Source organism: Grampus griseus (genome assembly GCF_964374135.1).
Source record: "Grampus griseus genome assembly, chromosome: 5".
NCBI classification, from domain to species: Eukaryota; Metazoa; Chordata; class Mammalia; order Artiodactyla; family Delphinidae; genus Grampus; species Grampus griseus.
Window position 1 is genome coordinate 128,405,067 of NC_138998.1, and position 23,723 is coordinate 128,428,789.

The 23,723-nt window shown below is 40.0% G+C and overlaps 1 protein-coding gene across 1 annotated transcript in view; it reads left to right on the plus strand.

Moving 5' to 3' along the window:
- BACH1 (BTB domain and CNC homolog 1) overlaps positions 1–9,755 on the plus strand; it is a 45,848-nt gene extending 36,093 nt beyond the window's left edge. Inside the window, exon 5 of the mRNA XM_082655441.1 lies at positions 5,932–9,755. Within this exon, the coding sequence (XP_082511567.1) occupies positions 5,932–6,387 (456 nt within the window). The 3' untranslated portion in view covers positions 6,388–9,755. The remainder of the gene's footprint in view (positions 1–5,931) is intronic.
- The last annotated feature ends 13,968 nt before the right edge of the window (positions 9,756–23,723 follow it).

The window sequence follows — 23,723 nt, forward strand, 5'->3', positions numbered from 1 at the left end:
TTTTATTTTCGGAATCATTTGAAACCTACCACATTATGACATTTCACCCGTAAATGCTTACACATGAATCTTCTAGAAATAGACATTTTTATATATCTTTATCACATATATTTACCAATATCTTTGTCACACCTGAGAAAATTAATAAATCTTAAACAATATATATAGTTCCTATTCAGATTACCCTAATTGTTCCCCAAACGTATTTCATCTATATGCTTTTTTTTCCTTTTCAAACTAGGATCCTATCCTCACATGATGCGTTTGGTTCTGTCTTTTTAGTCTCTTCATCTAGAACAAATACTCCTTCTTGCCCCCTCCTTTATTTTTTTAATGACAGTAACTTTTTGAAGAGTCTAGGCCAGTGTTCTCATAAAATGTCTACTCTTAAAGTCTGATTGTTTCCCCTTGATTTTATTTAACACATTCCTTCACTCCTTGTATTTCACGTAAACTGTGGAAGTGTGAGTTCTTAGGTTGAGATTAAACGTTCATCCTTGTGTCCTTCATTCTGCGTCAGTTGGGGAGGCACAATGTCAGGGTGTCCCACCTGAGTGCATGGGAATTGCCAGATCATTTCCAAAATTTTTTTTTTGCCTTTGTAATTGTTTAGTAATCTGTGGAGTGTTTATTAGGCACTTTACGAATATCCAGTTCCCCAACACTCCTATGTCCTTTGGTTTTAAGCATACTTTGATGGCCTTTGCAATGGGGGTTGCAAAATCATGATTTTTCTAATTCTGTCATTGCACTTACATTTATTGGTATTCCTCCATAAAAAGAACTTTCCTTCCCTCCTGTTTCCCTCCCTCCCACCACAACTCTTTAGTATCACTGTAGACTCATGGATTATTTTTTTTCTAATTTAATTTCTTAGAACCCATAGTAGTCATTGGTCTTCTTGATGTTGACATTTTTTCAGACTTGCGTGGGGAGAGCCACCCTCCTCTGCCAGGTGCTGTGTGCTTTTTTTTTTTTTTTTTTTTTTTTGCTGCTGTGTGCTTTTGACATGACCCCATTAGTGCTTCTGTGCCATTTAGAACAGCATGTCATAGGCTCACCTTATACCTCTCTTGTTCGAAGATTTGGGAATCACCCCTTTCTCTAAAAATCCCTGGTTTCTTATAGCAGGTATTAGATTGTAGAAAGCATGCTTGCTGCTGGAGTGTTGCTTCTTCTGGGAAATGTGTGTGTGTGTGTGTGTGTGTGTGTGTGTGTGTGTGTAAAATCATGAGTGCATTCAGGATGTATATTATCCTTCAATAAATAAAGGTATGTTAGAAATCATGAGTTCATGCAGATATTTCTAGTCAAAATTTAGTAGTTCAGAACTTTTGTCTTTTTGCTTCGATTATATATATATATTTTAAAAGAAATAAATTTATTTATTATTATTTTTTAAATTTATTTTTACTGTGTTGGGTCTTCGTTTCTGTGCGAGGGCTTTCTCTAGTTGTGGCAAGCGGGGGCCACTCTTCATCACGGTGCGCGGGCCTCTCACTATCGTGGCCTCTCTTGTTGTGGAGCACAGGCTCCAGACGCGCAGGCTCAGTAGTTGTGGCTCACGGGCCTAGTTGCTCCCGCGGCATGTGGGATCCTCCCAGACCACGGCTCGAATCCGTGTCCCCTGCATTAGCAGGCAGATTCTCAACCACTGCGCCACAAGGGAAGCCCTATTTATTTATTTATTTTTGGCTGCGTTGGGTCTTCATTGCCGCACGCGGCCTTTCTCTAGCTGCAGTGCACGGGCTTCTTATTTCAGTGGCTTCTCTTGTTGTGGAGCACGGGCTCTAGGCATGCGGGCTTCAGTAGTTGTGGCACGCAAGCTCAGTAGTTGTGGCTTGCGGGCTCTAGAGCGCAGGCTCAGTAGTTGTGGCACACGGGCTTAATTGCTCCGCACCATGTGGGACCCTCATGGACCAGGGCTCGAACCCGTGTCCCCTGCATTGGCAGGTGGATTCTTAACCACCGCACCACCAGGGCAGTCGCTGTATTTATATTTTATCTTTTTTCATTATAGGGAAAATCGTGGCTTCCAATTATATTTACTATTTGATAAATACATACATATGAAATATATGTCATAAAATTATAATGTCAATATTACTATCAATAATAAAAGAGATTAAGTAAAATTTAAAATTTCTTTGCTTTTTTTTGCCCTTAAATATATACCATAGTACTGAAGTTTAAAATTTAAAAATTATTCAGAGTAGTTCTTTATGTTAGCAATTTTATATACAATTAATTTAATTTGTTTTTATTTCTGTTTCTGGGATTTACTCTTCAAATTTTTTAAGTTTAATTTTTGAATATGTAAAAACATCTGTATGGTTTGAAAGTTAAAACTATGTTTTAAAAAAGCTACTCCAAAGTCTTGATCCCATTTTCTCCCTATACCCTATTCATAGCTATTTCCTGTAGGTAACTATTACCATTAATCTCTAGATTTTTTCCCTTGTGTTTCTTTTCTAAAAACAGGTTCATGTTTTGTATGTGTTTTTATTACCCTTTCTGCTACAGAGCAGTATTCTGTATATACCATTCTGTATTCTACTGTTTTTGCTCAAGAAGTGATTTCCAGGAAATATTTTCCTTAGTTCACAGTGGTTGTCATTTTGCTTTAAAGCTCCATAGTACTCAGTTGTGGCTGTCTGTAGCATACACAGTTAATCCAAACCAGTTTCTTATTAGTGGACATTTGGGATGCCATAGTTAAGAACTTTGAACATTGTTTTCTCTAATGTTTGAGAAGATGTGTCTTCAGGATAGATTCCTAGAAGTAGGATTGTTGGATCAAGAGTAAATACATATGTAATTTTGTTAGATATTATTGAATTCCCTTCAGTAGCGGTTTATGGCATTTTGCTTTCCCACCAGCAGTAATATGTGTGTCTGTCCGCCCACAACCTCCGCAGAGAGTTTGTTGTCAGCTTTTGTTTTTTTCCCAATCTAATTGTGAGAATTGATATCTCACGGTAGCTTTTATTTCTCTGTCTCTTATGAGTGAAACTGAGCACTTGTATTCATATTTTTAAGGCTCATTTTTATATTTCTAGGAACTGTCTATTCAGAGGTTTTGCATCATAAGGGACCATTAGTCACCATTTTCTAGCAGTGAGGACCCTTTAATCTAAAGTAAATTGTCGGGCTTCCCTGGTGGTGCAGTGGTTGAGAGTCCGCCTGCCGATGCAGGGGACACGGGTTCATGCCCCGGTCCGGGAAGATCCCACATGCCGTGGAGCAGCTGGGCCTGTGAGCCATGGCCCCTGAGCCTGCGTGTCCGGAGCCTGTGCTCCACAACGGGAGAGACCACAACAGTGAGAGGCCCGTGTACCGCAAAATAAATAAATAAATAAATAAAATAAAGTTAATTGTCACTGTCACCTGGCTCTTTTGGTGCCAAATTCTTCCACTCCTCATCTTTACTGGGTGAGTTGTATTTTGATTTTTTTTAAACTTCTTACATTGAATGAATATTGTACACTAGCTGTTGAAAATGTGGATTTGGATGTAAATTTGTTTTCTTCCCATAAAATTCAGAATAATACCAGGATTCATTTTTTAAAACTAGATCTGTGATTAAAGCCATAGCACTTCACACTTAGGATTTATAGAGTTGCATTATAAGAAAATTAAAGTATATTGTAGAAATAGGTAGCAGGATACTGGTAGTATGTTTGGGAGGTATCTTTAATAATGATATCATGAAGTTCTTAAGTTGAATTGCTTTAGTTAAACTGAGTGCTATTGAAGTAAATTTGTGTTTTAAAATGAGAGTGAAATGGAAAAATCAGCTAATTTCCTGGAAACTTACCCATGTAGGAGTTAGCTTAAAGTATGGAGGAACAGAAAGGGAACATTTAATTTCTAGAAATAATCATGGTAGAGTTTCAGGGTTGTACCTATTGGTTTTAATTGTTGTAAAGAAGCAAGCCATCTTGTATGGGACATACTTATAGTCCTGTCATCCTTTATTTAGTGAGATAATAGTGAGAATATCTAAGGTTGTATTGATATTTATCAAAAGATATGGAAGTTATAAAATATTTGTCATCTTCATAGTATCTGTAGGTCAAGTAGTAGTTCTGATTTCTGGGAGGAAGGTCAAATATTCATTATTTTCCTTAACCATATTTAATTTTAAAAACCAGCCAACAGTTGAAATTTTGTCTGCTGCTATTTAGAACGGAGATTTATCTTAACTTTGATAGAGGAGTCGGTGGCTGATATTATTATGACTAAGGAAAAAGGTTTCTCATTTTCTTCTGGAAGCTTTGTTTCCATACTCATTTGGATTGGCTTCTGAAGGGCCATAAAGAGAAGTGGGTGCTGATTGCTTTAAATGTGTTCTTTCTCTGGTCAGGTGGTAGGCACTGTTCTCTCCCTGTAGGTACCAGCAGACTCATTTTATCACAAGGCTACAACTGACAAACCTTCTGTAAGAAAAAAATGTACTTCCTGAACATTGATCTTGCTGTTATTTATTTTATATATATATATCTTTTCTTGGCGTATACCTATTTTTTCAAACCACAACAAATTGGAGAATACCTTGCAGTATAAAAATTTAGTGTTTTGTATTCATTGCAGATTTTCTCAAAATATTAGATGGCCTTGAAATATTTAAAAACTAACTACCAATAGTTGGAGTCACAGTTTTGTAGAAAAACTTTTACCTAAAACCGCAACAGTACGTTTGTGCAAAGCAGATTTCTTTCTAACCTTTTAGCTATTTTTGTCCCATAAAAGCATCTATTTAAAGGTTGACCACTGTAGATGATTACTATGAAATAACCTGTCTAAATGTTAGCTGGCAACATTTAACAGCTCAGCTCTCTTGAAGCTGCCAATGAGCAGAAGGCCAAGAGAGTTGTCATAAATTTCACAAGAGAAATCTTTGACTCTCTATCAATATTTATTTACTCTTACCTTATAAACAGCTTGATTATTTGGTTTTCTAGCTCATACTAGATTAGGAGCAATGCAGTGGTAGAGTAGGAAGGATGAGGTGGGGCAATGATAGAAAAAAGACACACCATCAGCAGCAACCAGTGATGGCAGACAGAAAGACCAGAACCAGGAAAACTTGAACAAAATTCCATGGTTGACTTTCCTGTAGGGATAAGCATTTAAATGAAAATAATAACAGCACCAGTAGTAATAATAATTAACAAACACAAGTCCCCTCCCCTTCTCCCTTCTTCACACTTTAGTAACTCACCCACTAGCTTTCTGACTCTGGGCATATTAAACTCTGAATCCCATCTATAAAATAGGTTTGGTATTACTGAAATCAACAGAGTCATTGTGAGGATTACGTAGCTGAGGTTACGTATTTCAAAACATTCAGCACAATATCTGGCACAAAGTAAATGCCCAACTAATGTCAGTCATTACTAGAATCTTGCAGGAGTTATGATCACTGTGTTTGTACTTCTTTTGGTTGCATTCCATCCAAAAAGTTCACACTCATTTACTTGCAATCCACAAATCCAAAAAGCTCTGAAAATCATGTAAGTTTGTCACAAACTATTTTGGCCAAAGAACTGACACAAGCTGACAGGGTATGTAGAGTCTTTATTTAACCTACTTTGTGCATGGATACTTTCATGTGTTTTATTTAGAAATGTGAAGACATTTGATAGTGGGGTGCTACCTCAGACCCTGCTAGAGGAATTATGTGTGCATCTATTTTCTTTCTAAAATCTGAAAAATTCTGAATCCCAAGATACATGTAGGCCTAAGAGTTTTGGATGGGGGCTTATGGACCTGAGGTGTTAAATATATTTTTGAATTGAATTGACAGGAAAAATTCCACATGACCTTATATAATGAGAAGACACTGTGGATATCAATGTTTGCTCACCTTAGGAATGTTGATTGAGCTCATAAACACAATTCACTGTATTCTCTTTCTCACCCTCACAGCAAAACGAAAAGGAGAGCTTGTTGAAGGAAAGGGATCATATTTTGTCCACTCTGGGCGAGACAAAGCAGAACCTAACTGGACTTTGCCAGCAAGTCTGTAAAGAAGCAGCTCTAAGTCAAGAACAAATACAGATACTCGCCAAGTATTCGGCCTCCGATTGCCCACTTTCCTTTTTAATTTCTGAGAAAGGAAAGAGTACTCCTGATGGTGAGCTCACGTTACCGTCGATTTTGAGTTTGCCTGAAGGGCCTGCAGCTGGGCCGCCTGCTGGGGAGCAGAGCCCTCGCTATCCCAGTGCCAAGGGTGGTGAGGCGGGTGGTGCCTGGGGCCCGGAGTCCCGGGCAGCTGCCAGCGCCCCCTCGGAGCAGGCCGGGCCCGGGGAGCAGTGTCGCCAGAGTGGTGGCATCTCCGATTTCTGTCAGCAGATGACCGACAAATGTACTACTGATGAGTAAACTTGCTTCCACTTCCTTCAGACCGTCTCATTTTCTACTGAAATTTTGACATTGTCTTGAAAGCCTGACATAGCCATAGCCATCTGTCTCTTAACAATATCGTTTTTCTCCCCTTGTGGTTTGCCGTTAAGGGAATTCCTCTGAAGTCAACCCTTGACTTTTCCTTGATTTCTGCAGGAGATGCAGAAATGACTTGCCTCCTGGATACCGAAAAATCATATGTGGAAATGTAGTAAGGCTTTGAAAACTCACATGTTTTAAAGAATAATAACTATTAGTAATGACTCTTCCCAGTATTAAAAATAAATAAGAAAATGAAAACTGTAGCGTATCAGACAACATTTAAACACCTTGAAACGTCAGCAGATAGTTCTTACTATCAAGAAGTAGCCTGCAAAAGTTTAATAATCTGACCTTCTTACAACATACTGGTTTAAAAGAAAATGTCTCCCCAAGTAACGCTGATAGGGTTCAGTTCTACTGAGAAGTAGGGTGTCAGCTCCTTGGGAATATTGGTGTAGAACCGCAGTGTGAAAACATGACGTAATCTTCTTGCCTGAATCCCAGCACTTTGCTCTTCAGCTCCTGTTAAAACCAGAGATTGGTTGGCCTGCACTGTGAGTCCTGAGCTACGCTGGGAATGGTTAGGAAACGGGCAAACGGTGGGCTAAGGCAGAGGCTTCTGCTCCTCCTCAGTGTCGGCTCTCAAGGAGTTCTGGCTGCGTCAGCGGTAGATAAGTGTCATTTCCCTCTTTTCTCTTCAGTCTCTTTCACATCTGAGTCCATCATGATCTTTCTGTTTCCTGACATTCTTGTCACTTTGGAAGAAGAAATAAGACTCAGGATACAGTGGCATGAGCTCATGTGTTGGGAGCATTGTCTTAGCCTCCCTAGAATCTTGGAGAGCTAGCTCCTCAGATACAAGGCTGTCGGCCTTGCCACCATAAGTCACCCATGCAAGGAAACCAGATATCGTGGGGTAAGAAGATTGCCTACATTGATCTGGAGTGGCAGTTCATTTTCCATCCTATTTTTTGAAGTCCTGTGGTTTCTTTGTAAAAGCATTATGATAGATAAAAATGTATCTACAGCAACCATGCAGGTTTGTGAAATAGGATGAAACTTGATCTTGTTCCATTGTGGGTTTGAATTTGGAAGCCAGATTTAATCTTGTTCTCTTCCCCAAATCTAGTATATAAGGGCGCACAAATCATTTTGGACTTGGGCATTTTAAAATCAGTCTTTGTGTTTATTCAATCCTGTTTTACAATAGTGTTTTGATAATCTGAGCCCCTACCCCATAACATTTTACCGTGGTTCTTAGCCATTCTGCTGCTGTTATAGGCTTGGTTGGGAGTCAAACGAAAGCTATGGACCTCCTCTCAATGACGAAAACAAAATTTCATATTCACATGCACAGAAACATTTGCAGAATCCAGTTTGAAAGGGTACAGAGAGTGATTTTTAGTGTTTGGATTAGAAAGTACTTCATTTCACCAAGATGAGACACCTGAGAGGAGACTTTTGTAGATTGCATCCTGAGTCTAGTGAAGGGCTTGTGTAGCTGATGTGGGAGACCGTCATCTGCTGTGTAGGAATGGGTCTCAAACCAGTAGGCCTCTGCTGTGAGGGGATGTGGGGACCAGACTTCATATTTCAGAGCAATTTGTCAAATGTTACCCTTTTTCATGGGGGCGGGTGGCGTTGGGAAGATACTGCTAGTATCTTCAGTGGTTTGTATGTTATCTCTGTTATCAGCTTAGTAGTTGTAAGAGAAAACTGGTTGGACTTGTTTATTTTCTGGAGGCTTTTATAAGTACACTCAAGAATTTGTCAGGGAGAATGATAATTCAATGGTAATGCATCCCGTACTACAAAAGAATGATATGTGTACGTGTTTGTGTGTGTGTGTATATATATATATATATACCCCCATGTAGCTATTTCTTTGATACTTGTAATTTTAAATTTTAACTTCAAAATATAATATAAAACCTTTTCTGGTTTACAAAATGCAAAATCTTATACAAGCCAATGGACTCCTTGATTTCCTACCTCAGTGTACACTCAACTGTTTGTCACATCAGTTTGTGTATGTGCAAATGTCAATCTTTTGCTTTAATTGCTACTGTAAATAACTGCTTTGAAAGATTACTTTCTATTTTATAAACCTAGTTGTCTCCAGAGTTTAAATACGATCTTTAAGGCACTTGGTTTAAATTTCTCTCTACATATAAAGTTTAGCATTAAGGGTTTATTTTAATGATATTCTGATTATTGGCCAAGTGTAATGTTTTGTAAAATATAGCATTACTTTTAATAGCCAGCATGTAATACAAGTAACTACACTACCTCATACCTATATCATTTTCAAGTTGTAATCCAGAGGGACAGATAGATAAAAAAATTTTTTATCTTTGTCTTTTGGCCATAAAGTGGGGAAGTTTTTATATATTGCATAGCATTACGCATTTATGCCTATTTTAACATTAACTTCTAAAGAAGTTTTTTCTAAGAAAATTTGTTTTAAGTTCATTTTTTTTTGAGGCTGCCGAAGACAAATGACAGGATTATGTGTATACAGTGTATATCTTTTCCTTCATGCAGAATTTTGGCGAAGTGTTTTTCAGTTTGTATATTGCATATTTACATGATCATTGTTCCTTATTTTATGAGTTAGCCTTCTCACTGCTTGATGATTTTTCAAAAGCTGTTAGGTCTAACTTGATAAAATAACCATACCTTAAAGTTTTTTTCATTATTTGAATCCTGCAGCTATAGCAAATAATCTGTCGTTAAATTGTTAAATTCAAGACAAATATGGATATAAATCTAAGTTCTCCATCTGTACATTTTATAACATAATTTACTATAGCTTAATGCTTAACTAATTTAAAATAAGGAATCAAATATATTTGGTGCAGTAGACGATACAGGTTGCATGTGGACACTCAGCCACATTAATAACTTGGAAAAAAAATTTAAAAATGGCAATGTTATAATGAATTCTCAGGTGAACTTTTTTCAGTTATGGAACATCTATTTTGAATTTGTAAATATTTTAACTGTTTTATTAAGGCATGTAATAAACTATTCTTTGAAACTTGTTGGGCAGAATGAAATTTTAAAGCCGTAATGGCAAAGATGGCATACTGATTGTAAAATAAACAGAAATAATAACGGCTATTGATTTTTTTTGTATCTTTCATAATATAATTTTCTAACAATGCAATGAAACCACTAAGTTAATATATCCATATCTGTTAAGATCATGTTTCATTAAAAGTGAACTTTCATAGTATTTAATTTACATTTTCTTCCTAATGTGCTTATCCAAATGTAGCAAAGTTAGAAATGTTAGATGTTGGTAATAAAATGACAGTTCAATAAAATTCTCTGAAATTGCTTCTGATTGACTAGAGTTGTACATTCCATTTCCAGTTTTTCATCTCTCATATGAGTTTACTAATTTTGGTCTTTTGATCAATAAACAGTATGACTCTGGCATTTGTATGAGAGAGTCTTTCATTAGTTGATAATCATGCCTGAAAAGAAAGTTCTCAGCAGTTGGGTGTTCAGGGAAGCACAGATTTTAGCCTTGCTTCTGATTTAATTTTAGTCTTTGGCTAGAGCTGTAGGGTTTTTGTAAGGGGTAGTATCTTTTTCAGTCCTCAGTTTTAAAAAATTTATCTGTGGAGTCAGTTCTACCATGTTACATTCAACTTCTATCCAGGCCCTTGTAATCAAGCTTCGAGCAACTGCCCAGAGCTATCTGCATCCAGATCAGGGTCTTCTGATCCCATAATTGTGAGTCTCATCTGGGGGTGATATTGCATCCTGTGTGGAGGCTTAATTTTGGCCTTATGCATTGATCGTTTCTGGGGGAGAGACTTCACCATTGCATAATGCCTTCATTTACATTTCCCCTTCCAGTGGTACTTCTGGCACCCAGGACGGATTGAGTGAGGGCTCCCTCTAGGGGCTCCGGGGCCGTACTCCTGTGTGAACAAGCATTTTCAGGCCTGAGCCTCAGTGATGTGCAGGCTGCCCCTTGCAAAGCAATGTTTAGACCTAAGAAAGCTGCCTCCCAGGGATATTTTTTCCTTTACGTGGACTTAAGCAATCCAGAGGCAACTAAAGACAAGCCACGTGGATCCAAAGCTGGTCCCTCTGCATTCCCTCCTTGGGCCTGCATGTAGAATGGAATTTGGGGCAGTAAGTGCAGTGTGGGTGACACTGGCCTGGCACTACCAGTTAAAAGCTAGAACCTTACCAGTACTCTCTAGGGCATTGGGACCCAGATGCCTTGAAAAAAGCAGGAAAGCAACACATATTCTTCCCAGTTATGCCTAACAGCGCTGTGGAGTCCTTTTCCCTGGAAACTCAGCAGTGGTGCCTTGAGGCTACCTGCCTGGGCTGAAGGCTGGCTGCTGCTGGGCTTTTGCTTGTAAGGCTGCAGTGCTGCAGCTGTTTGGAGAGGAACCCACAGGCCTGCTGCCTGCAAGTTAATTTATGCCACATTGCGCCCATTTTCCAAGGCCTCTTGCAGTCCACCGGAGTGTGTGTGCCAGGGTGTTTCTGCCAACTGACTTTAAGGTCATAGGCAGGGGATTCTGGCAAGTGGGCATTGACTGGAATCGGGAAAACTGACGCAAGGAATCTCTGCGGGCCACTGAGCATCTTCCACGGTCTTTGGGTACACTGGGTTCTGTGTTCTGGGCATGTGACTTTTCCTGGGATAACTGCTCTGATGGTTGGATGTTGGCTTGTTTTCAAACCAGGTGGCACAAGTACTGTGATAATGTGTGTGTCCTTATTAACTGAGTCACTTTAGGCTCTTGGCATGGAGCCATTACTTCTGAGTCCCTGAAGGAATGACGTTGACCCTGTGAGGGGCAACCCACACCTCTGCTGAGGCCTTAGCGCCTGTGGCTTAAAGATGCCCACTCAGCCTTTTCAAAAGCCCGAGAAGGGCAGTTGGGACCCCACAGAAAGTCACGTTTTATGAGTAAAATACCGTAAGCCACAATGACCCTCCAGGTTCAAAAGGCTCACGGGCTGGTTTAATACCTCTCACCTAGGCCACCTGTGCTACTGTGAAAACCCACTGGTCCTAGTCCAAGCCTCCAGGCAACACCAAAGTTAAAATTCCCTGGCTTCCAGTGTGTACCATGGGGCCACGAAGTTCCAGATCACATGTATGCTTCATTATCAAATTCTGTTCTTATGGTTTTGATTTCTCAGTATCTCTAAACACTTCCCCCCCTCCAACCCCCTGCCCTGCTCCTCTGGGTTTCCAGAGGAACATTTCATATTCCCTTCCTGGGTTATGAGCAATAAAATGAAGGAATGGTGGGTGGAAAACTAATATAAAACCTCAGTAAAGAGTAGTCGAAGGAGTAGCTTAGAGAGCCTGATGTGAACTCCAGAGTGAGGCACGTTTATGTTATCAGTTTGTTTCCTGTTGGAGGGAATTAGCGTTTCCCTACTCCTGGTTTCCATGAAGAGAGATTTTCCTCTAAGCAGCACCACATCACCTATACTGCCTCTACTCTTATCAGCATGGTGGCAGGGATGAGTACAAGTGGTGCTACAGGTGTACCCCAAGAGGGTGAAGGGCCATGCCGAGTGGAGAACAGCCAGTTATTTTTTCCCAAATTCATCAATCAGCTCCCACCTCTCCAGGGACAGAGTGAGTAAAGAGGTTAAGGGAGGATATCCCAGAAGCCAGAGCGTAGGAGGTTAAGGGGAAAATGTGGAGAGGAATTACATGGAGGCAGTGAGTCTGGGCTTTGGAAAGCTTACAAGGAGAGAAACAGCAAGGTATCCAAAAGAGAAGCAGGCTGTGATGAAGGTCATGAACTCACCCTCCCAGCCTCCCAGCCTCCCAGCCTCCCAGCCTCCCACTCCACCCCTAGTGGGAACATAGGTTCAGGTTTAAAAACAAAGTATTATATGGGGATATATGTATATGTATAGCTGATTCACTTTGTTATACAGCAGAAACTAACACAACATTGTAAAGCAATTATACTCCAATAAAGATGTTAAAAAATTAAAAAATAAAAACAAAGTATTACCTTGTGCTTAAGCCCAAACACTTCTTTTTCCTCTCCTTCACCTCTGTTATTTGCACAATTCTAGAAGTTTAAAAGAAAAGAGAATGGAAAACATTTTAAAAATTGATGATCGCATATTTCTTTTTCATTTAAAAATAACTGTCTTTCCAGCAGACACTGTTTTCCTTCTCCCCGCTTAGTTTACATTTACTCACTGTCCAGAAAGCCAGCTGTTTTCTAAACAGTTAATTTCCTTCTTTCAGGGGACTAGACCTAAATAATTTTCTAGATACTGTCTTGTTAAGCAGGTTTCTGGTGTGGTATTAATCTCTTGCAAGGAAATCCTGTGAATAATACCCAGAGCACTATTAAATATGGAACTATCCACTATAATTTAATCTTCCTAAAGTAATGACCTCTTTGATCCATCTCAGAAACTTAGAGTCTTTTTGCTTTGGACTATTAATTTCAAAGAATTTTCCTCTGTGAAATAAGTATACTCTGTTTTGCTTGCTTTGATTTAAATGATAACCTTAAATGAACAGGGCGACTACTAGTGCCTTTAAAATAAATTTTTCTAAAAAAAATAACTTTTTAAACACCATGTTTTGAGCTTGTCAGAGATTTTTATCTGTGTTTTTAGAAGACCTCACCTACTGTGCTCAACACCTGATATTTGAGGTGTCTGTTGTGGGAAATTGTGAAAAATTTAACCAGCCAAGAAGTCTTCCATACCATTCCTAGAAATCTGGGTATCTGCTCAGACATCCCTGTTTCAGCCAACCAGATAAATGAGTAGCCTCTGGGAGGGAAGCTTGATGTGGAATCAAGGATGGGGTTTGAAACTTACAAGAATGAGTAGTGGAGCACATATAAGTTAAGGAGATCAAGCTGCTAAGATAAGCAAGAGAATTTGGCTACTCCAAGCACTTCATAGACTGGCCTTGTGTTCACTAGGGTCTGGGAAAGCCGACAGCTGCAAACATACTTTAAATAGGCTAAAAAATGAAGTATGCACTTAAGGACTAAAGGAATTGCACAAGTTTAGGCAATGACTCAGGCACAGATCCAGGCCTTTTCAGAAAGATGACAATGGGGACAAATAGAAAGATTATGGACCTGGAGTTAAGACACATAGTTTTGAAGCCTGGTTTTGACACTTCATCACTGAACAGCCATAGGAAATTGCGCTTAATTTCCCCCATAGTTTCCTTATCTGTGCATCTTCTGGCCCTTGAGATCAAAGTCAGATTGACTCCAACTCATTCACACCCTATGGAAGTCCTAATCAGCTATTCAACACATATTTATTAAATGCTCTCCTTAAATTGGGAAGGAGGAGTGGATTTCTGGAGAGTGAGCGTGGGTATTTGTGGTTGAATTGGCTTAGAGTCTCATGGTCACCCTGTCTTAGGCACCTGCTTCCATCCAAATAGTTCAGCTTATCTTTTCTTGTGCTGCATTTTACACGTTGTTGATGGAACCGTTAAACTCAATAACTTCCTTTAATTTCACCCAAATGAATAAGGAAGCAGGTAAGTAAAGTAAGCAAACAAACAAAGAAAATACCTCTTGGCTAGGCGATTAAGAGGTACAAACTATTATGTATCAAATAAGCGACAAGGATATATTGTACAATACAGGGACTATAGCCAATATTTTATAATAACTGTAAATGCAGTATAACCTTTAAAAATTGTGAATCACTCTGTTGTACACCTGTAGCATATAGTATTGCACACCAACTATACTTCAATAAAAAAATTACCTCTAGCACTAGACTTGTATGGGTAGAGTAGGCTTTATTGAAAATTAGGGAAATACATTTATTTCACAGCAATACAGACAGCTTCAGTGTGAACGCTGTGAGATAGCTCTGTCTTGAGGTCTTCCCCACCACTGGGGGATTTTCACAGCCTGCCCAGCCTCATGTTGGGTCTCAGCCTCATGCCACCCCTGGCTCCCCTCTCTTTCCTTCTCCTCCTGATTGCCCTGGGGAGCCCCCATTCACCTCTCTCCAGTCTCAGCCTCTGAGGATGGCTTTGGACCATCTCCACTTACAAAGCCACACAAGGGCTCAGCAGAACAGAGGGCATTTCGTGGAGCAGGATGTGTCTCGTCTAGAAGGCAGCTCATTCATTCACCCAACAAAAACCTAGTAAGCTCCGGGAGGAACGACTAAACACTGTTCTGGGCTCCAGGGATTCATTAGAGAAAGAGATGAAAACCTCTGTCCTCACTGAGTTTACATTCTAGTCCAGATAGATGGACAATAAACAGAATTATAAAGCACAGAGTGTATTAGATGATAAAAAGGGCCATGAGAAAAATAAGCACAGAAGGAAGAGCAGGGTGGCAGATTTGCACAGGCTGACAACGGAAAGCTACCCGAGAAGATGACATTTGAAAAAAGAACTGAAGGGTATTAAGTGAGTTTTAGTTGGTTATACATTGAAGATTATTTTTGGCTTAAGTTATAAAGAAAAATTAGAGAAAATACCAATCTGGTATGGCTATAGTAAAAATCCAATGAAACAATGTATGGAATAATTCCTTTCAGAAGACCAGTTAGTACATAGCTAGCATGTAATAAGTTTTAGTCTTCTTATTATATAGACTGGTGCCCTCCAATACGGTACCTGCTAGCCACAAGAGGCTATTTTAACTTACATTAATTCAAATTAAGTAGTATTAAAAATTCAATTTCTCAGTCTCACTAGTCACATTTCAAATTCTCAATAGCCACATGTGGCTGGTGGCTGACATTTTGCACAGTACAGACGTGGAACATTTCTATCATTGTAGAAAGCTCTATGGCATAGTGCTAAATAGACTATCTAACGTTGATAAATCAAAGAAAATACAGTTTTATATATAACAGGAGTGTCATGGGACTCTGCTGTCTTAGAATTTCAGCTCAAGCCTCATAGCTGAGGGCAGTGGGAGACAAGTGCTCCCACATATGAAAGAGAGATATTAACATAGATACATTTGTGCAGGGCTTACTAGTGGAAGCCAAATGAGGCTTTTGGCCAGACAATCTCTGGTCTCCAGTCTGGATAAGAGAAGCCTCAGCGTTCATTAAGAGACTAGATTCTTTCCAGTGAATTCATCAGAGAGTGCTGTGGAGTGTAGAAGGGGAGCTTCTGATCCTACAAGTCAAGTGAAGGGCTGCCGGGAGAACCTCACACAGAGATATGGTGTCTGGTGGAAGGGGAGTCTGACATCCACTCCCGGCTAGATGTGTCTGAACTGCAGAAACTTGTGTGACCCCCCCTTGGCTGCTCTCAGAGGCAAGTAGGAAAGGGTTCTTGGGTGAACCTGGTTTGTGTTCTTAAGAATTTGAGGGGTTCTGTGTGAACGCAGAGGTAACTGCCCCTCAGTGGAGAGGTCTAATGGGGAGGCTGGCTGAGTTGCCTGTGAGAATGGGTTGGGGAGAGATAGCAGAACAGCCTGCCCCGCTGCTTGTGGCCACCACAAGCAGAGGAGCCCACCTTGGTGCCGAGTATGTGTCACAGTGGGTAGGTAGGCTAAAGCCATGTAAGGACCTGCCTTCATAACAAGGGACAAAGTCTTTGTTTGTATGGCGAAGGCAAGTGTCTGGGTGGAGTCAGATGTCAGTTGGAATGTGCCTCAGGCATGTCGCTGTGGAAGATCTCTGAGGAGACCACAGAGATGCCTCCCAAGGGAAGGCTGACATCTGGTTGTCTGCCTCGAAAGGGATCAACAGTAAAGAGAAAATTAAATTAGGGGCCAATGAGGAGGAAGCAGAGCCAGGGAGTGAAAGAGCAGACCACATGACCAGTCCCTGGGGCGGGTCCCAGAGCCATGAGGCCAAGCAGGTGAGGTTAATGCAATTCACAAACAGGACGAGCAGGGCTGTGGGCCAGAGGCACTCACCTTGTCCAAAAAGGGACAGGTGCTACTCAGCTTCTACCATTTGTTGCAGTGCAGGTCCGGTGTTACCAGATCTTCAGGTTTTCAAAAGAAGCCAGACTGCTGGATTTTTGTGTGCAGCTATGCGATTTTCAAAATACAGTACATATTTTGAACAGATTCTGTTCTGGGTTTTTGAACACCTGAAAATAAAACTATTCTTTTAGTCACAAACAATGGTAAAGTTTTGAGATTTGCCTGAGCTACCACCAGAGGGTAGGGAAGAGACATCAGAGAATATCAGAAGCAATGGAAGAAAAACCAAACCATTATGGGATTTGGCCCATTTAATACAGTAGGTACGTACAATATGTAACTGAAAGGTTCAGTTTCTATTTCAAGGTCCAGTATATACTGTTGCACAGAGGCATTTGCTAGTTAAATGTGCAGATTTTTTTCTCTCTTCCCTAATTATAGTCTTGTGGTCTGACTTTTTTTTTTTTTTTTAATTAATTTATTTTTGGCTGTGTTGGGTCTTTGCTGCGCGCGGGCTTTCTCTAGTTGTGGTGAGCGGTGGCTACTCTTCCTCGCGGTGTGAGGGCTTCTCATTGTGGTGGCTTCTCTTGTTGCGGAGCACGGACTCTAGGCGCGCGGGCTTCAGTAGTTGTGGCACACGGGCTCAGTACTTGTGGCTCGCGGGCTCTAGAGTGCAGGATCAGTAGTTGTGGCACATGGGCTTGGTTGCTCCGAGGCATGTGGGATCTTCCCAGACCAGGGCTTGAACCCGTGTCCCTTGCATTGGCAGGCGGATTCTTAACCACTGCGCCACCAGGGAAGCCCTTGTGGTCTGACTTTTCTCTCCGTCTCCCTCTCGTGAAACTGGTTTCTCAGATTCACTCTACAATTATCTGTTCTTCCCTGTTCTTCAAGGTCTCCACCATCGAACAGGGACTCTGAGAGTATCCTGGGGATGGCCACGGATTCTTTGACACTCCTCCATTGAAAAGTGTGATCTATGTTATGTCCTCTCTTCTTGAATCTGGGTGGACTTGTGACTGCATTCATCACCAATAGAACAACACTATAGAACTCTTTCTCTGAGATTTCTGAACCTCGCTCTCAAAAGGCCTTGTGGATGTTTGTTTGTTTGTTTGTTTTTGGTTTTTTGCTTGTTTGTTTTTTACCAGGATACTTGCTTTTGGAGGCCCAAGTCACACGGAAAGGCCCTGTGTAGGCATGTCCATTGACAGTACCAGCTGAGCCCAGCCCTCAAGTCATCCCAGGCTCGGTGCCAGATATATGAGTAAAGAAGCGTCCAGATGATCCTAATCCCCAGTCATTCAAGCCATGTCCAGCTGTCTGAGTCTCCCCAGCTGAGGTCTCAGATATCAAGGAATAGAGACAAGCCATCTTGGTCCATGACTCACAGATTCCATGCGCGTAAAGAAAAATGATAGTTATGCCACGAAGGTTTGAGGGTGGTTACATAGCAATAGATTACTGGAATGGTAGAACATCTGGACTCTAGACTCCAGCTGCCCTCCTGATCTCTCCACTTGGATATCTAATCATCATCTCAAACTTAACATAACCAAGGTAGACTTTTGAATACATATTCTTTTATGACCAGAATCCTGCTCCCCTTCCAGTCATTTCCACCTCAGTAAATTATCCCATTTGCTGGAGGCAAAATCCTTAGAACCATCCTTCTTTTCTCCTTTTACTTCATTTCTCATATCCAATCCACCAGCAATACCTGTTAGTTCTCCGACAAAAAGTAGCTTTAATCTGATTGAGTGGTCTTCTTACCTGATGTCAACAGTCTCACCTGAGCCATTCCCATCTCTCCACTGAGCCACTGAGCACTGAGATGCCTTCTAACTGGTCTCCTAGTTTCCCTCTTGTTCCTTTACATTAATTACATTTTACACAAAGGAAAGAGAGTGGCTTTTATGACATATGAGCAGGTCATGTCTCTCCTCTGCTCAAAACGCTTCAGTGGTTTCCCTTTAAAAAAATATCTATCTATCTATCTATCTATCTATCTATCTATCTATCTATATATACACCATGGTCTTGCATCCTTTCTATCCCACTGATTACATTTCATATCACTCCCCTCTGTTGTCATTACCTTTCAGTGAGAGGTCCTCTCTCTGTTTTTTCAACTTGCCAAAGTTTTCCTCCTTCTCCTCTGCAGCATCTGAAAGGAGCTGGCCAAGAACTGGTTTAAGTACCCTTAGCTGACCACCCACCTCCAGCCTAAAAAGATGGTTGAGAAGACTGACAGGAATTTTTTTGAGAAGATAGAGAATTTCTTTAGAAAATGTTATTATTGTGTTGGGAATCTAACCATCTTAAGCTTAGTGAGAGGGGCTATGAGGGACCCACTAGGTAAACCTTGACATAAGTCACCTGGAGTTTGGGGGATGCAAAGGACTGGTATCTGACTCATGAAAACAAAAAGCAAAAATAACCTTGGGGTGGGAGATGGATGGAACACCTGTGGCAGCAGACTAGAAGGCTGCATTTGGGAAGAAGTGGGATCTGTTTGGTCTGGGTCAGAGTTGTAGGGTTCTAGCCGCTAAATGTGGAATCCAAGGGAGAGCTATTTGTCTGGGGTCATTTCCAAAGGGATCCTATGCAAGAGGGCTTCTGCCAGGTGGTGAGGCAGCTTTAAAAGGAAGAAGCTGAGATTTACCCTCAGGAACAGGAGCTGATGAGGGATTGCAAATAGCCAACCAACAGACGTCTGAACGATGAGCAGGAAGTTGGGTAAAGAGTTGGGGAGGAGTGTCCTGAGTCTAAATGATTGCATGTGCAAAAGCTGAGGGATAAGAGAGGGCCTGATTTATTTGTAGACCTGAAATGTGTCTAGCATGATTGAATGCTCTGTGTGTGTGGTCAGGGTGATGATGACTCTAGGTTGGAGGAGTGGCATGAGATGGAGAAGGTTGAGAAGAGTCCAGCCCTCCTTAGGTATATTATGGGATTTGGAATTTATCTTAAAGACAATGGGAAACTTCTGAAAGATGTGATATGATCAGTCTTGTGTTTTAGGAAGTTTGCTTTGGCTGTGGCCAATAGAGTAGATGGTAGAGTCAAAGAGTGGAATTGGGGAGCTAAATAAAAGACCATGGCTGTAGTCAGACAAGGGATCATGGTGGGCTGGACTAAGGACGTACTAGTGGGAAAACAAGACAGTAGCCAGATTCATGAAACAGGTAGGAAAAAGGTGACTGACTTGAGGTGGGGAGAAGGATTGGTAAAAAAAGGGCAGAAGAATCATGTACTATTCCCAGATTTCTTTCTTGAATAACAGAGTAGAAGACGTTGCTATTCATTGAGGTGGTGAAGACAAGATCAAAGCAGGTTTGAGGAACAGATGCTGATTTCTGTGATGAATGTACAGCATGTGAGGCACAACGTGTGCTTCTGTGTGGAGAGGTCGATTTGGTAGTTGATATATAAGACTTGTACCCAGGAGGAAGATTTGCACCCAAGCTTTACATTTATGCATTAACATATGATCTACTTTTGAAGCCATGTGAGTGGAGTGTGTACAGTGAGCAGAGAAGATAGTCCTGGACAGACCCCAAAGGAATAATGATGTTTAAGAAAGAAGAAACTAAGAAGGGGACAAGAAGGAACACCAGAGGAGAAGGAAAATCGAAAGACAAGTGTAACATGGAAGACTGGTGTTGGGAAGGAGATGCACTCCTTCTGTCAGATAAGGAACGAACATCTCCACTGGTGATGAGGTGCTCAGGGTGAGTCTGACCATGACCAAGTCTAGGGGGCTAGGTGACCTGGTAAGTGAGAGGTGGAAAAGCAAAAACAGCTTGTGTAGAGAATGCTTGTTCTGCCATGGCCAACAAACCTGTGAAAACATCTTCCAATTGAACTAATAATAAGGGAAGTTGAAATAAAACTATAGTCTTACAGCCAAAGTTTAAATGACTGCCAATCAAAACTGAATGTCAACAAGTAAGTGAAGAAGTGAACACTACCAGTTGAGAGGTAAATTGGTACAAACTTCCTAGTGGTGTTTTGATAACATCTAAAGATTTATTCACAACATTTTTCAAGATGTTACGGTCTAGTTAGAAACACTTGGCTAAAAATGTATTTGATGGTGGTATCATGGTAGTATGCCAAAGGGCTTAGCATAGGGGACTCCCTGTATATTACAATGAATTCACTTTTTAAATTCATTTTTCTTATTGTGGTAAAATATACATAACATTTACCATTTTAACCATGTTCAGGTGTACAACTCCGTGGCATTAAGTACATTTACAATGTTGTATAACCATTATCACTATCCATTTCTAGAATTTTTCATCATCCAAACTAAAACCCTCTTCTCATTAAACAGTAACTCCCCAATCTCCCCTCCTCCTAGGCCCTGGTAACCATCATTCTACTTTCTGTCTATGAATTTGACTACTTTCTGTCTATGAATTTGACTACCTACTCTAGGTACCTCATATAAGTGGAATCATGTAATTGTCCTTTTGTATCTGGCTTATTTCACTTAGCATAAAGTTTTCAAGGTTCATCCATGTTGTAGCATGTCTCAGAACTTCATTCCTTTTTTAAGACTGAATAATATTCCACTGTATGTATATATTACATTTTGTTTATCCATTCATTTGTTTCAGTGGAGGAGTTTTTCCTTTCCTTCCTTCCTTCTTTCCTTCTTTCCTTCCCCTCTCTCTCATTCTTTCTTTCTCTTTCTTTCTCTCTTCCTTCTTTCCTTCCTTTCTCTCTTTCTTTCTTTCTTTCTCTTTCTTTCTTTCTTTCTTTCTTTCTTTCTTTCTTTCTTTCTTTCTTTCTTTCTTTCTTTCTTTCTTTCTTTCTTTCTCTTTCTTTCTCTCTCTCTCTTTCTTTCTTTCTTTCTTTCTTTCTTTCTTTTCTTTCTTTCTTTCTCTTTCTTTCTTTCTTTCTTTCTTTCTTTCTTTCTTTCTTTCTTTCTTTCTTTCTTTCTTTCTTTCTTTCTTTCTTTCTTTTTCCTTCCTTCCTTCCTTCGTTCTTTCTTTCTCCTTCCAGTTTCATTGAGATATAATCGACATACAGCACCGTGTAAGTTTAGGGTACACAGCATAATGACCTGACCCACATGCACCATGGGATGATCACCACAGTAAATCGAGCGAACATCCATCATCTCATAGAGATAGAAAATAAAAGAAAAAGAAAAAAATTTCCTTGTGATGAGAACTTTTAGAATTTACTTTCTTAACAACTTTCATATATAACATACAGCACTGTTAATTATATTTATCATGATGTACGTTACATACCTAGCACTTATTTATCTTATAACTAGAAATTTATACCTTTGACTACCTTCATTCAATTCCCCCACCCCTAGCCCCCTGCCTCTGATAACCACAAATCTGATCTCTTTTTTCTACGAGTTTGTTTGTTTTTGAAGTATAATTGACCTACAACACTACACGGTTCCTGGTGTACAGCAGTGATTCAATATTCCCCTACACTACAAAATGATCACCATGAAAATCTAGTTACCATCTGTCAACACACAAAGGTATTACATTATTATTGACTGTATTTCCCACACTGTACATTTCATACCCATGACTCATCTATTTTGTAGCTGGAAGTGTGCACCTCTTAATCTCCCTCACCTATTTCTCTCCTATTTCAATGGGGTTTTAAAATAAGGGTGGTTCTAGTATTAATTACTTAAAAAATTATGATATATTTACTGTTACAAGTATAGATAACAAAACAAAAACATCAGTATGTCTTTCATAGGGAATTATAAATAAAATCCAAATTAATATAGTTTTTTGGGGGGATATGGGGTGCAGATGAGTAAATTTAATGAATATACAGGGTGAATTATTGGGTTAAAATAAGGAGAAAAGCAGTTACGTGTATTTCTCCATTGACTTCTGTATTGCTATGTATTCTTATCCACTAACTCCTGCATCCTTTCAGGAGAGGGGATTTGTGTCCACTTTTAGGCACTGCAATTGCTGCAAACATAGACAAGTCCCTGTAGGAAGACTCCTGCATGGATGTGCTTCTCCATCCCATGGACTCATGACATTGGAAGGAGGAAGAGAGCTGAATGACTCCAGGAAACCACCATGATGTTTGTAAGACTGGGCTTTCCATTTTGGGGGAATGAGGGAGTGTGGGTGTAGTTTTAGGGAGTTGATGGAATGTCTACTAACTGCATCATCACAGGAGAAAGCAACTGAAATGTGGACTAGTTGATTTGGTAGAGGAATTAGCTAAAATTTCTAGGCATTTCTTTATGTAGGAGCTGAGTAAGTTGAATATTTTGAGCCCAAGTTACAGAAAAACCTCCTATTACAGAAAAATTGGGTGGTGTATATGTATACCATAACTTTGTTTTGAATTAAGATTCTGAATTTAGCTTTTCCCCGGAAACTCCAAGATAACTAGAAATTTCAAAAAGAAATACTGTAGTCCTTTGGTTTGAAGGGGTTAGGTCATGGGCTCTTAAAAAACAGTTTCTTTCTTATTGTTCTGCTTGTTGCTTTTTTTCATTCTACATTTTATATATATATATTTATTTAAATTAATTAATTAATTTGTTTATTTTTGGCTGCGTTGGGTCTTCCTTGCTGCGTGCAGGCTTTTCTCTAGTGGCGAGCGGGGGCTACTCTTCATTGTGGTGCACAGGCTTCTCATTGCGGTGGCTTCTCTTGTTGCGGAGCACAGGCTCTAGGCGTGTGGGCTTCAGTAGTTGTGGTGCTTGGGCTCAGTGGTTGTGGCGCACGGACTTGGTTGCTCCGAGGCATGTGGGATCTTCCTGGACCAGGGCTCGGCCCGTGTCCCCTGCATTGGCAGGCGGGTTCTTGACCACTGTGCCACGGGGGAAGTCCCTACATTATATTATAAAGATATATACATATTACATAGAGAGATCTAATTTAAGCAACTGCTTCATAATATTACATTGTACTTTGTATTTAAATTATGCGGTTGTGTGGATGGATATATAAATTGTGTCCAGTTTTTTCTCTATTTTAAACAATGCCACAGTGAACACCTAAAAAAACAAACAAATAAACAAACAAAAAAACAGTTTCTTTTATGAGAAAGCTGTGTCCTCTTATTGAGGCTCTATTAGAGAAATTGCTTTTCAGTAGTAAGGAAGATTTTAGAAGTAGGAAGAATTAATTACAACTAGTTATACTAACTTAGAATGGATTTTGTTTCCTCCTTTAATATTTTTTGCTTGTAAGAGAAAATTTGAGGCCTAATTCTGACTACATAGAACTGTAGAGAGCAATGTGCTTTTAATATAATTTCTGTTAAATAATTTATTCTCCAATTCCTTGTTAGCTTTTACAGGAATTTATGACATATAATAGTTCAGTAAGGTGGCTGGCTAGA